Below are 14,114 nucleotides of genomic sequence, written 5' to 3' on the forward strand. Positions count from 1 at the left end.
CCACGGAGGCGATCCAGTGACAGTGTAAGAAGGCGGTCTCAAGCCCGGAGTGACACAGTAACCCATTGATTAAACTCTCGAGCGCTCACGGATATGACAAAACAAGATCATAATCAGGGCGAATCTGGGATTCAAACCCACAATCATCGGATCCTGGAACGAATAAGGGACGCAACTCTCCACATGAAAAAGGCTAAATGCATGCATTGAAGAGAAAAGAGAGAAGGTATGGATATATTGTTACAGCATATACAACATAGGATGAATGCTCTGTTCGGTGCACACTACCATGAGCAGGCCTGTGTATTGTGTGAGTGAGTGAGTGTACGTTGTTTACACACTGGTGTAGAGGAACGTGCATCAAACACTCCACAGTTTTAGATTCTGCAGGATTTTCTCTCTATTTTATTATGTTATGTTAGTCAAAATCAAATTACTAAACGACGTCTGGAAATTAGATTCATCGTAAATGTAGCTATTTTCGCCTTTTTACGAAGTAAATAATTAAATCTACACTGATTCCCTGCGTTATTTCGTGTAGGTTTTGAAATGTAACTATCGGAAGGTTACTCAATTACAAAACTAGCACACTGGTGATCACAAGTATCTGCACTTTATCTGACGCTGAGTGAGTTGATGTCTCCACTTGAGACACCGAAACTTTTTAATCTTTGAAAAAACCCGACTAAGGGTAGTATGCAGGACAACCTACTCACATGTCGGAATTATTGATTATCTATCTCGTGAAATAATGTTAAAAATGAATTCGCTAGGGGCAACAATTTCCTCAATAATTCCTCATAGCTCGCAGGTTATTCTCTAAATCTTAGCTGTGGACTGCTGATTATCTTCGCCCACCACGACACTAATGTCATTTTATATCACTAGCTTGTTTATTTTGTCTAGAGTCGCTGACATTGCTTGACGTCTGTATAACGACAACCGGACATTAAAGTCAAACAATAACAGCGGTTTTGATTCTTTCCTCATTCGGGCAACTTTACGACTGTTAAATAACAAGGAAATGTAAAGTGAACTATTGCAGGCTGCCAAGTCCTTTGAAAATACATGTAATCTCACATTTAAAACAAGGACGTTAACATCCGACCGATAGCCCGTCGTCGGCCTACCAGCCAGTCGAGCGAAAAGCGGATGTGTTTAGCCCTGACATGAATGTATTGCACAATACCTATTTACTTCATGGCGAGGCTTTCACGCTGGTACGGGTGGGTATTGCGTGTGTGTGGCTCGTGTGAGGTGTTTACAAGCTGTGTGAAGGAAGCAGAGCACGGGGGACGTGGTGGTAAGTGTTCTTAGCTGTGAATGTATCCACATATCCTGCAGTGGCCGGTGTGCGCTTTATTGTGTGTAGGATTATGTGCTCTGATAGTCTATACTCTAAACACATGGACTTGATGCTTGGGTGTGAACGGTATGCACGGAGTTATTCGTAGCTGTGTCAACAGCTTCGCGATCCCCGTGGAGCACGACCGACTTCTGAAAGTGAATGATTTACGTGTCGATGTCAAGGATCGTAACCCGGGGGAATAATGCTATAGTTATAGGTATTCCGTTGTCCGGGTGTGCACTGATGTGTGGACATTGAGTGGAGGTGAGCAGTCGGGCCGAGTCTTGTCGCTAAGTGTGACAGGGACTTGAATGAGGTAGTGACACACTGGCAGGTCACACTGACATGACGAGACGGCCGCGATGTTACACTCACTCTCTGGTGATCATTAGCGGGCGTGTCTAAAATCAATCTCCTCCACGTGATGTGTGAACTGTAGGATGTATGGAGGTAAGTGTTGTGTCAGGATACTGTTGGACGTGTTGAGGTAAGTGTTGTGTCAGGATACTGTAGGACGTGTTGAGGTAAGTGTTGTGTCAGGATACTGTAGGACGTGTTGAGGTAAGTGTTGTGTCAGGATACTGTAGGACGTGTTGAGGTAAGTGTTGTGTCAGGATACTGTAGGACGTGTTGAGGTAAGTGTTGTGTCAGGATACTGTAGGACGTGTTGAGGTAAGTGTTGTGTCAGGATACTGTAGGGCGTGTTGAGGTAAGTGTTGTGACAGGATACTGCAGGACGTGTTGAGGTAAGTGTTGTGTCAGGATACTGTAGGACGTGTTGAGGTAAGTGTTGTGTCAGGATACTGTACTACGTGTTGAGGTAAGTGTTGTGTCAGGATACTGTAGGACGTGTTGAGGTAAGTGTTGTGTCAGGATACTGTAGGACGTGTTGAGGTAAGTGTTGTGTCAGGATACTGCAGGACGTGTTGAGGTAAGTGTTGTGTCAGGATACTGTAGGACGTGTTGAGGTAAGTGTTGTGTCAGGATACTGTAGGACGTGTTGAGGTAAGTGTTGTGTCAGGATACTGTAGGACGTGTTGAGGTAAGTGTTGTGTCAGGATACTGTAGGACGTGTTGAGGTAAGTGTTGTGTCAGGATACTGTAGGGCGTGTTGAGGTAAGTGTTGTGACAGGATACTGTAGGACGTGTTGAGGTAAGTGTTGTGTCATGGTACTGTAGGACGTGTTGAGGTAAGTGTTGTGTCAGGATACTGTAGGACGTGTTGAGGTTAGTGTTGTGTCAGGATACTGTAGGACGTGTTGAGGTAAGTGTTGTGTCAGGATACTGTAGGGCGTGTTGAGGTAAGTGTTGTGACAGGATACTGTAGCACGTGTTGAGGTAAGTGATGGTAAGGATACTGTAGGACGTGTTGAGGTAAGTGTTGTGTCAGGATACTGTAGGACGTGTTGAGGTAAGTGTTGTGTCAGGATACTGTAGGGCGTGTTGAGGTAAGTGTTGTGACAGGATACTGTAGCACGTGTTGAGGTAAGTGATGGTAAGGATACTGTAGGACGTGTTGAGGTAAGTGTTGTGTCAGGATACTGTAGGACGTGTTGAGGTAAGTGTTGTGTCAGGATACTGTAGGGCGTGTTGAGGTAAGTGTTGTGACAGGATACTGTAGGACGTGTTTAGGTAAGTGATGGTAGGGATACTGTTGGACGTGTTGAGGTAAGTGTTGTGTCAGGATACTGTAGGACGTGTTGAGGTAAGTGTTGTGTCAGGATACTGTAGGACGTGTTGAGGTAAGTGTTGTGTCATGGTACTGTAGGACGTGTTGAGGTAAGTGTTGTGTCAGGATACTGTAGGACGTGTTGAGGTAAGTGTTGTGTCAGGATACTGTAGGGCGTGTTGAGGTAAGTGTTGTGTCAGGATACTGTAGGGCGTGTTGAGGTAAGTGTTGTGACAGGATACTGTAGGACGTGTTGAGGTAAGTGTTGTGTCAGGATACTGTAGGACGTGTTGAGGTAAGTGTTGTGTCAGGATACTGTAGCACGTGTTGAGGTAAGTGTTGTGTCAGGATACTGTAGGACGTGTTGAGGTAAGTGTTGTGTCAGGATACTGTAGGACGTGTTGAGGTAAGTGTTGTGTCAGGATACTGTAGCACGTGTTGAGGTAAGTGTTGTGTGAGGATACTGTAGGACGTGTTGAGGTAAGTGTTGTGTCAGGATACTGTTGGACGTGTTGAGGTAAGTGTTGTGTCAGGATACTGTAGGACGTGTTGAGGTAAGGGTTGTGTCAGGATACTGTAGGACGTGTTGAGGTAAGTGTTGTGTCAGGATACTGTAGGGCGTGTTGAGGTAAGTGTTGTGACAGGATACTGTAGGACGTGTTGAGGTAAGTGTTGTGTCAGGATACTGTAGGACGTGTTGAGGTAAGTGTTGTGTCAGGATACTGTAGGACGTGTTGAGGTAAGTGTTGTGTCAGGATACTGTAGGACGTGTTGAGGTAAGTGTTGTGTCAGGATACTGTAGGACGTGTTGTGTCAGGATACTGTAGGACGTGTTGAGGTAAGTGTTGTGTCAGGATACTGTAGCACGTGTTGAGGTAAGTGTTGTGTGAGGATACTGTAGGACGTGTTGAGGTAAGTGTTGTGTCAGGATACTGTTGGACTTGTTGAGGTAAGTGTTGTGTCAGGATACTGTAGGACGTGTTGAGGTAAGGGTTGTGTCAGGATACTGTAGGACGTGTTGAGGTAAGTGTTGTGTGAGGATACTGTAGGGCGTGTTGAGGTAAGTGTTGTGACAGGATACTGTCGGACGTGTTGAGGTAAGTGTTGTGTCAGGATACTCTAGCACGTGTTGAGGTAAGTGTTGTGTCAGGATACTTTAGGTCGTGTTGAGGTAAGTGTTGTGTCAGGATACTGTAGGACGTGTTGAGGTAAGTGTTGTGTCAGGATACTGTAGGACGTGTTGAGGTAAGTGTTGTGTCAGGATACTGTAGCACGTGTTGAGGTAAGTGTTGTGTCAGGATACTGTAGGGCGTGTTGAGGTAAGTGTTGTGACAGGATACTGTAGGACGTGTTGAGGTAAGGGTTGTGTCAGGATACTGTAGGACGTGTTGAGGTAAGTGTTGTGTGAGGATACTGTAGGGCGTGTTGAGGTAAGTGTTGTGACAGGATACTGTCGGACGTGTTGAGGTAAGTGTTGTGTCAGGATACTCTAGCACGTGTTGAGGTAAGTGTTGTGTCAGGATACTTTAGGTCGTGTTGAGGTAAGTGTTGTGTCAGGATACTGTAGGACGTGTTGAGGTAAGTGTTGTGTCAGGATACTGTAGGACGTGTTGAGGTAAGTGTTGTGTCAGGATACTGTAGCACGTGTTGAGGTAAGTGTTGTGTCAGGATACTGTAGGGCGTGTTGAGGTAAGTGTTGTGACAGGATACTGTAGGGCGTGTTGAGGTAAGTGTTGTGACAGGATACTGTAGGACGTGTTGAGGTAAGTGTTGTGTCAGGATACTGTAGGACGTGTTGAGGTAAGTGTTGTGTCAGGATACTGTAGGACGTGTTGAGGTAAGTGTTGTGTCAGGATACTGTAGGACGTGTTGAGGTAAGTGTTGTGTCAGGATACTGTAGGACGTGTTGTGTCAGGATACTGTAGGACGTGTTGAGGTAAGTGTTGTGTCAGGATACTGTAGCACGTGTTGAGGTAAGTGTTGTGTGAGGATACTGTAGGACGTGTTGAGGTAAGTGTTGTGTCAGGATACTGTTGGACTTGTTGAGGTAAGTGTTGTGTCAGGATACTGTAGGACGTGTTGAGGTAAGGGTTGTGTCAGGATACTGTAGGACGTGTTGAGGTAAGTGTTGTGTGAGGATACTGTAGGGCGTGTTGAGGTAAGTGTTGTGACAGGATACTGTCGGACGTGTTGAGGTAAGTGTTGTGTCAGGATACTCTAGCACGTGTTGAGGTAAGTGTTGTGTCAGGATACTTTAGGTCGTGTTGAGGTAAGTGTTGTGTCAGGATACTGTAGGACGTGTTGAGGTAAGTGTTGTGTCAGGATACTGTAGGACGTGTTGAGGTAAGTGTTGTGTCAGGATACTGTAGCACGTGTTGAGGTAAGTGTTGTGTCAGGATACTGTAGGACGTGTTGAGGTAAGTGTTGTGTCAGGATACTGTAGGACTTGTTGAGGTAAGTGTTGTGTCAGGATACTGTAGGACGTGTTGAAGTAAGTGTTGTGTCAGGATACTGTAGGACGTGTTGAGGTAAGTGTTGTGTCATGATACTGTAGGACGTGTTGAGGTAAGTGTTGTGTCAGGATACTGTAGGGCGTGTTGAGGTAAGTGTTGTGATAGGATACTGGAGGACGTGTTGAGGTAAGTGTTGTGTCAGGATACTGTAGGACGTGTTGAGGTAAGTGTTGTGTCAGGATACTGTAGGACGTGTTGAGGTAAGTGTTGTGTCAGGATACTGTAGCACGTGTTGAGGTTAGTGTTGTGTCAGGATACTGTAGGACGTGTTGAGGTAAGTGTTGTGTCAGGATACTGTAGGACGTGTTGAGGTAAGTGTTGTGTCAGGATACTGTAGGGCGTGTTGAGGTAAGTGTTGTGTCAGGATACTGTAGGGCGTGTTGAGGTAAGTGTTGTGACAGGATACTGTAGGACGTGTTGAAGTAAGTGTTGTGTCAGGATACTGTAGGACGTGTTGAGGTAAGTGTTGTGTCAGGATACTGTAGGACGTGTTGAGGTAAGGGTTGTGTCAGGATACTGTAGGACGTGTTGAGGTAAGTGTTGTGTCAGGATACTGTAGGGCGTGTTGAGGTAAGTGTTGTGACAGGATACTGTAGGACGTGTTGAGGTAAGTGTTGTGTCAGGATACTGTAGGACGGGTTGAGGTAAGTGTTGTGTCAGGATACTGTAGGACGTGTTGAGGTAAGTGTTGTGTCAGGATACTGTAGGACGTGTTGAGGTAAGTGTTGTGTCAGGATACTGTAGGACGTGTTGTGTCAGGATACTGTAGGACGTGTTGAGGTAAGTGTTGTGTCAGGATACTGTAGAACGTGTTGAGGTAAGTGTTGTGTGAGGATACTGTAGGACGTGTTGAGGTAAGTGTTGTGTCAGGATACTGTAGGACGTGTTGAGGTAAGGGTTGTGTCAGGATACTGTAGGACGTGTTGAGGTAAGTGTTGTGTCAGGATACTGTAGAACGTGTTGAGGTAGGTGTTGTGTCAGGATACTGTTGGACGTGTTGAGGTAAGTGTTGTGTCAGGATACTGTAGGACGTGTTGAGGTAAGGGTTGTGTCAGGATACTGTAGGACGTGTTGAGGTAAGTGTTGTGTGAGGATACTGTAGGGCGTGTTGAGGTAAGTGTTGTAACAGGATACTGTAGGACGTGTTGATGTAAGTGTTGTGTCAGGATACTGTAGCACGTGTTGAGGTAAGTGTTGTGTCAGGATACTGTAGCACGTGTTGAGGTAAGTGTTGTGTCAGGATACTGTAGGACGTGTTGAGGTAAGTGTTGTGTCAGGATACTGTAGGACTTGTTGAGGTAAGTGTTGTGTCAGGATACTGTAGGACGTGTTGAAGTAAGTGTTGTGTCAGGATACTGTAGGACGTGTTGAGGTCAGTGTTGTGTCAGGATACTGTAGGACGTGTTGAGGTAAGTGTTGTGTCAGGATACTGTAGGACGTGTTGAGGTAAGTGTTGTGTCAGGATACTGTAGGACGTGTTGAGGTAAGTGTTGTGTCAGGATACTGTAGGACGTGTTGAGGTAAGTGTTGTGTCAGGATACTGTAGGACGTGTTGAGGTAAGTGTTGTGTCAGGATACTGTAGCACGTGTTGAGGTAAGTGTTGTGTCAGGATACTGTAGGACGTGTTGAGGTAAGTGTTGTGTCAGGATACTGTAGGACGTGTTGAGGTAAGTGTTGTGTCAGGATACTGTAGGTCGTGTTGAGGTAAGTGTTGTGTCAGGATACTGTAGGACGTGTTGAGGTAAGTGTTGTGTCAGGATACTGTAGGACGTGTTGAGGTAAGTGTTGTGTCAGGATACTGTAGAACGTGTTGAGGTAGGTGTTGTGTCAGGATACTGTTGGACGTGTTGAGGTAAGTGTTGTGTCAGGATACTGTAGGACGTGTTGAGGTAAGGGTTGTGTCAGGATACTGTAGGACGTGTTGAGGTAAGTGTTGTGTGAGGATACTGTAGGGCGTGTTGAGGTAAGTGTTGTAACAGGATACTGTAGGACGTGTTGAGGTAAGTGTTGTGTCAGGATACTGTAGCACGTGTTGAGGTAAGTGTTGTGTCAGGATACTGTAGCACGTGTTGAGGTAAGTGTTGTGTCAGGATACTGTAGGACGTGTTGAGGTAAGTGTTGTGTCAGGATACTGTAGGACTTGTTGAGGTAAGTGTTGTGTCAGGATACTGTAGGACGTGTTGAAGTAAGTGTTGTGTCAGGATACTGTAGGACGTGTTGAGGTCAGTGTTGTGTCAGGATACTGTAGGACGTGTTGAGGTAAGTGTTGTGTCAGGATACTGTAGGACGTGTTGAGGTAAGTGTTGTGTCAGGATACTGTAGGACGTGTTGAGGTAAGTGTTGTGTCAGGATACTGTAGGACGTGTTGAGGTAAGTGTTGTGTCAGGATACTGTAGGACGTGTTGAGGTAAGTGTTGTGTCAGGATACTGTAGCACGTGTTGAGGTAAGTGTTGTGTCAGGATACTGTAGCACGTGTTGAGGTAAGTGTTGTGTCAGGATACTGTAGGACGTGTTGAGGTAAGTGTTGTGTCAGGATACTGTAGGTCGTGTTGAGGTAAGTGTTGTGTCAGGATACTGTAGGACGTGTTGAGGTAAGTGTTGTGTCAGGATACTGTAGGACGTGTTGAGGTAAGTGTTGTGTCAGGATACTGTAGGTCGTGTTGAGGTAAGTGTTGTGTCAGGATACTGTAGGTCGTGTTGAGGTAAGTGTTGTGTCAGGATACTGCAGCACGTATTGAGGTAAGTGTTGTGTCAGGATACTGTAGCACGTGTTGAGGTAAGTGATGGTAAGGATACTGTAGGACGTGTTGAGGTAAGTGTTGTGTCAGGATACTGCAGCACGTATTGAGTTACGTGATGGTAAGGATACTGTAGGACGTGTTGTGATAAGTGTTTTGTTAGAATGATGTGTATGTGTTTGTATGTTTAGACAGGATACTCTTAGTATTTTTTCTGCTTTTGTTGTTTACATAGCTTTCATTGGGATAATTTGTAGGATTAATAATCTTGAATATTTTTGGAAACAAACAACCATTTGGTATGAAGAGATTTAAAATAGCTACGATTTGAAAGAGAAACGATTGGAAAATTGACGGAGACGAGAAAATGGTTGACAGGAATGAAGGATGGAAAAAGTCATGATCGGGATTTTCACTGAGAAGGAAATTCATGCTGATTTTGCGTCCGCTTACTACGCAGCAGACCATCCATTTAGTCAGTATATTACTTCCATACGCCCTACAACACAATACACAGACTTCATGAATACGTTAGGATAGATTTACCACAGGATAACATTGTATAAATTCTAATCAGGGGAACACATTTAGATTCGGAAATCCCTGATGACGTAATAATATGCATATTAGGTAAATTCATAATACCAGCTGTAATGTTTCTGAACTTTAAAACTTAATATTGCGGAGAGGGAAAAAATTATGTGAATAATATTATCGCACACACCATGATATTAATATTCAACAGCTTAATAGAACAATGTGTGCATATTTCCTTGTCAAATATTGCATCCTTTCTCCATACCTGCATCACTTCGGGCTTTCTTCCCACATCAAGCTGACAAGCCGCGATATAACTGGAATACTGTTAAAAGTGTGGGAAAACCCAACTCACTCACTCACTCACTCCTTTCTCCATACCAAATTCCCATTAAAGTTATGATATTCTGAATTTACAAATTGAACGTTTATATATATAATTATATAAATAATCAATGTGTGCGTGCGTGCGTGCGTGCGTGCGTGTAATGCCTATTATTTTTTGTACTAATGCTAAGTAACATTGTATATGCACATTTGTAATCACCCCAACTACAGGTACCAGCACAACTCTGGGTATCATTATACATGACAAGGTAACATCGATTATACATAATAGGGACTTCATGTTTCAGTGACGTCATCCGTCCAGACATGGCCGCTGGGAGAGACACGGCGTATGGGGAATACACGACGCTTCAACTGCAACTCGATAAACGTACACGAGACACGGAACTGTTAATACAAAAGAGACAAGCGTTCCTAAAAACGAAGGAGAAGGTGAAAACGAACATTTCTAAAACCTTTCAGAATATCAGAGAGGTGCTGGATTTAAAAGAGCAAAGCCTGATATCACACATCGAAAGGCGGGCACAGTCCGAGTTGGAGGCCCTGGATGCCTTTATAGCCTCTGAACAACATGAGGCTGCGAGACGGGAAGAACGGTTCCAAGATCTCGTCAATGATTTACAAAGAAATGACGCCAGCAGCGTTGCTTGTGACATTGAGAAATTCACAAAGGAGTTACGTCTAAATGATCTGAAGCCACTGCCGAAACTCCCTTTCATTGACGCAAAGAGCCATGATGAAGATGTCACTGACTGCGTCACGAAACTCCGAGTTTGTTCGGTTCGGTTTGTTGAGGACAACGTGCCTTCTTCTCAACTTGTGAACAAGGTGTTGGTTCTGTTTGATGATGACCCCCGTGATTGTAATATTAAAGACATCACTGTGGTTGGGGGCGAGATGTACGTCGTCATCATGACAGACTTTGCAAACCGACGGGTGAAGGCGCTGTGTGGGGAGGGGGGAGACTTCCCACAGAGGAAGGACAAACTGGACATGAAGCACGGGCCTTGGGGTTTGACCAAAATCTCCGACTTTGAAGTGGCAGCTACTGTCCCGGAGGAGAAGAAAATTGTATTTATTCGCATTATCGATGATATGCATGTGAGGAGAACTGTTAAAACAAAGAAGAAGTATTGTGGAATAGCATCTCTGGAAGATGGAACATTTGCCGTCTGTTGTGAAGACTCGCCGTCGGTGGACATTCTGAACATGGATGGTCAGTGGATGAAAGACTTGTCGAAATGCTACTCTAGCTCGTTCAAGGCACCGACATCGATGTCTGTCACGTCATCGGGGAACCTTGCTGTAGCGGATGCCGTCTTCAAGTGTGTTATGATTATCAACAGGGATGGTGAGCTATTGACCACTAAGCCTTCAACAGCTGACCGTTTGAAGTCAGCAGTCGCTGTTAGCTGTGACGCCTCGGGTCACGTCTTCGTTGTCGACAACGTTGAAAGTAGTGTCGTCATGGTCAGCGAGGACCAGTCCAGTGCTGTATCATGTGATATTGCCAACGGCAAAGTAGACACACCCACTGCTATAGGTCTTGACAGTAGAGGGCATCTGTATGTTACAGATGGCAAATTCCTTAATGTGTTTAAGATCACATATTAAACTCTACAGATCGCGTATAGGAAATGTTGCCTTCAGCAGGATATGCATATTGATAATATACATCACTTCCTACATAAGAAAGTATTGTACTTGTGTACATGTGCATGGAAATACGCCCATATCCAATGGTTGTTTTTGTAGAGCAAGCGAAATCATTACACAGCTCTGTCACAAAGCAATATTTAATCACTATTCTAATTTCAAAGAGAACAAAATATGTTCATGGATTTATTATGTAACTTCGGTGATGAAAAGTTCGCTACAATTTTTATTCATGAAAACATTCATGAAGTGTTCTCCCTTATTAGTCAACCCCTGTTTCATAAGCCATTTGACTATATTAGATGAAATATAAGAAATAAAAAAGTTACCGAGCAACAAACTCAGCATGATATTTGGTGCAGTTTCCTTCCGTCAAGATTTGCACAGAAAGCGACAGTAAACATTTCCATGGTCATAAACAATCTCCACTAAAAGTAGACTCCATTTAACGATTCTGACTATATCAAAGCATGTGTTTAAGAATCAATATCACATAGTTATAATATCAGGTGTATGAGAAAAGATGAGCTTTGCCTGGCACCCGTCACAAACACATGCAAAGATAAGGCAATGGTTCAGAGCTGCCTCACGACGGTTTCACGTAGTGACATTCCTAAAGTCAAACATTACAGCGTACCACACAACAAAATCCTTACATTGTAGCTTATGTTTGGTGCATCTGTCAGCTGAGCGATCTAGGGTTGTGTGAGTCGCTGTTCAGAATTGTCTCCCTTAAATTACAAGTATCCCTTGATACAACAGAGCTAATCCTACAGGAATTGGCATCAGAAGGCTGACATTGTAGAATTCTGGCAATTTCTTTTCAAAAATCAAACTTAATGTTTGTCTTTAACATTTTTTTAGAAAAAGTATTAAAAGACATTAATAAAAAATAACTTTATATCTTTATCCGTTTCACATATATATTTGACTTGTGACTTTCTATCCACACTAAGTACGGACCACATGTATCTCTTTCGATTATTGACCTGTGTGGATTATAATGACCTAACCACATTCGTGGACCTAATACCTTCAGATCACCACCGGTTTTCCTCCCAACTGAAATACTGTTAGAAGCAGCATTTAACTCACTCACTCACTCACTCACTCTTCGGCTCAACGTCCGTCTGATGTTTGAATGGTCACGTGAAAATGTGATGACTGGTCCCATCTGTCAGCTTAAGAGTAGGGACGGTTAAACCAAATGGCTGTCGTGCTACAGAATACACCAGTTCGATTCTTAGTGTGAAGTTGATCTTTCGTGTTGTCGGCCTCGCTATATGTATAACAGTATATATACCCACCAATCCATCTATCAATCACTTTATACATCCACCTCTCTATACATCAGTTACTATATACATCCACCACTCTATGTATCCACCGCTCTCTATATCAACCACTCTGTATACCCATCACTCTATATATCCATCACTCCATATATCCACCACTTTATACACCCACCTCTCTATATATCGGTTACTATATACATCCACCACTCTATGTATCCACCGCTCTCTATATCAACCACTCTGTATACCCATCACTCTATATATCCATCACTCTATACACCCACCTCTCTATATATCAGTTACTATATACATCCACCACTCTATGTATCCATCGCTCTCTATATCAACCACTCTATAACCCATCACTCTATATACCCATCACTCTATATATCCATCACTCTATATATCCACCACTCTATGTATCCACCACTCTATGTATCCACCGCTCTCTATATCAACCACTCTATAATCCATCACTCTATATACCCATCACTCTATATATCCATCACTCTATATACCCATCACTCTATATATCATCACTCTATATATCCACCACTCTATGTATCCATCACTCTATATATCCACCACTCTATACATCCACCTCTCTATACATCAGTTACTATATACATCCACCACTCTATGTATCCACCGCTCTCTATATCAACCACTCTGTATACCCATCACTCTATATACCCATCACTCTATATACCCATCACTCTATATATCCATCACTCTATATATCCACCACTCTATATACCCATCACTCTATATATCCATCACTCTATATACCCATCACTCTATATATCCATCACTCTATATATCCACCACTCTATACATCCACCTCTCTATACATCAGTTACTATATACATCCACCACTCTATGTATCCACCGCTCTCTATATCAACCACTCTATATATCAACCACTCTATATATCAACCACTCTATATACCCACCACTTCATACACCCATACATCTCTCTCTCTCTCTCTCTATATATATATATATATACCACTCTATATACCCCCCACTCTATATATCCACTACTTTATATATCAACCACTCTATATATCCACCAGTCTATATATCCACCACTCTATACATCCACCTCTCTATACATCAGTTACTATATACACCCACCACTCTATGTATCCACCGCTCTCTATATCAACCACTCTATATATCAACCACTCTATATATCAACCACTCTATATGCGCGTCGCTATATAAATGCAGTAATGTTCGACGCTTTACCCCATTTCACCTCACGTATTCTGAAACATGTGTCCTGTCCAATCAGTCAACGTAAATACAAGGTATGATCAAAACAACGACCATTAAATCCTTATTCAAACTTATTGATATCAGCATGCGATATAGGTCATTATAAAACAGCCTTAGTGTAGCCATGCTGCATAGACATCACCTTTTATCAACACACGGGAGACACAAGAAGAATGGATATACTGACAGCGATAAGACACACCTCGATAACGGTAACCTCGTAGGCAGGTGATAAGATAGGACACGGCTACAATGGGACCACGCTGTGAGTATTATTTACCGTTACTTGTTCAATAATTTAAATTTATAAAAATATACAGTTATTTGCTATCATATATCTGTTCGACCATGCAACATTACAGAATAGACGCTGAAAATAAAGATTTCCCATGTCCTATATGATAATACCACCTACTGTAACGACGCAGTCCAAGCGACCTCGTGTTGATAACAGTGTACTAGCGACGTACATGTTTCCTGTAGGGCTAGGACGAGTCCAGATTTACCACCTAGGTACCCACCTCCCTATTACCCGACCCAACCCGGGTACCCGCTGTAGGTCTCAAGTGATAGGTACAGACTGTCCGATTGGGAAATGTTTGACCGTAGCTCTGGCAAAATGTATTTAGATACACGTATACACATGCACAAAAGTTAAGCGCCACCCACCATATTTGTGAGCTGTTACTTTTGGCATTTAATGATGACTATTATAACGAGATGAACG

At 43.3% G+C, this 14,114-nt stretch overlaps 2 protein-coding genes across 5 annotated transcripts in view; both read left to right on the forward strand.

Moving 5' to 3' along the window:
- The first annotated feature begins 1,143 nt into the window (after positions 1 to 1,143).
- Positions 1,144 to 11,151, forward strand: LOC124152587. 3 transcript variants are annotated; one of them, XM_046525555.2, is made up of 2 exons: positions 1,144 to 1,303; positions 9,443 to 11,151. In XM_046525555.2, the coding sequence occupies exon 2, from the start codon at positions 9,462 to 9,464 to the stop codon at positions 10,767 to 10,769; it is 1,308 nt and encodes a 435-aa protein (XP_046381511.2). In that variant the 5' UTR covers positions 1,144 to 1,303; positions 9,443 to 9,461; the 3' UTR covers positions 10,770 to 11,151. The 3 variants fall into 3 exon arrangements, with proteins under 3 accessions (XP_046381511.2, XP_046381513.2, XP_046381512.2); XM_046525557.2 differs by lacking the exon at positions 1,144 to 1,303 and adding an exon at positions 1,394 to 1,612; XM_046525556.2 differs by lacking the exon at positions 1,144 to 1,303 and adding an exon at positions 1,630 to 1,798.
- Positions 11,152 to 13,489: 2,338 nt separating this feature from the next.
- LOC124152585 (integumentary mucin C.1-like) overlaps positions 13,490 to 14,114 on the forward strand; it is a 36,824-nt gene continuing 36,199 nt past the window's right edge. Inside the window, exon 1 of one of the 2 annotated variants that reach the window (XM_046525553.2) lies at positions 13,490 to 13,652. In XM_046525553.2, the coding sequence (XP_046381509.2) occupies positions 13,640 to 13,652 (13 nt within the window). In that variant the 5' untranslated portion in view covers positions 13,490 to 13,639. The remainder of the gene's footprint in view (positions 13,653 to 14,114) is intronic. The other variant, XM_046525552.2, reaches the window with a different exon arrangement.

The sequence above is a fragment of the Haliotis rufescens genome, unplaced genomic scaffold, assembly GCF_023055435.1.
Source record: "Haliotis rufescens isolate VD_foot unplaced genomic scaffold, xgHalRufe1.0.p SCAF_14, whole genome shotgun sequence".
Classification (NCBI taxonomy): Eukaryota; Metazoa; Mollusca; class Gastropoda; order Lepetellida; family Haliotidae; genus Haliotis; species Haliotis rufescens.

Bases quoted from the DNA above. Each gene is read 5' to 3' on its own strand.
- LOC124152587 (XM_046525555.2), top strand. From the start codon at position 9,462: ATGGCCGCTGGGAGAGACACGGCGTATGGGGAATACACGACGCTTCAA.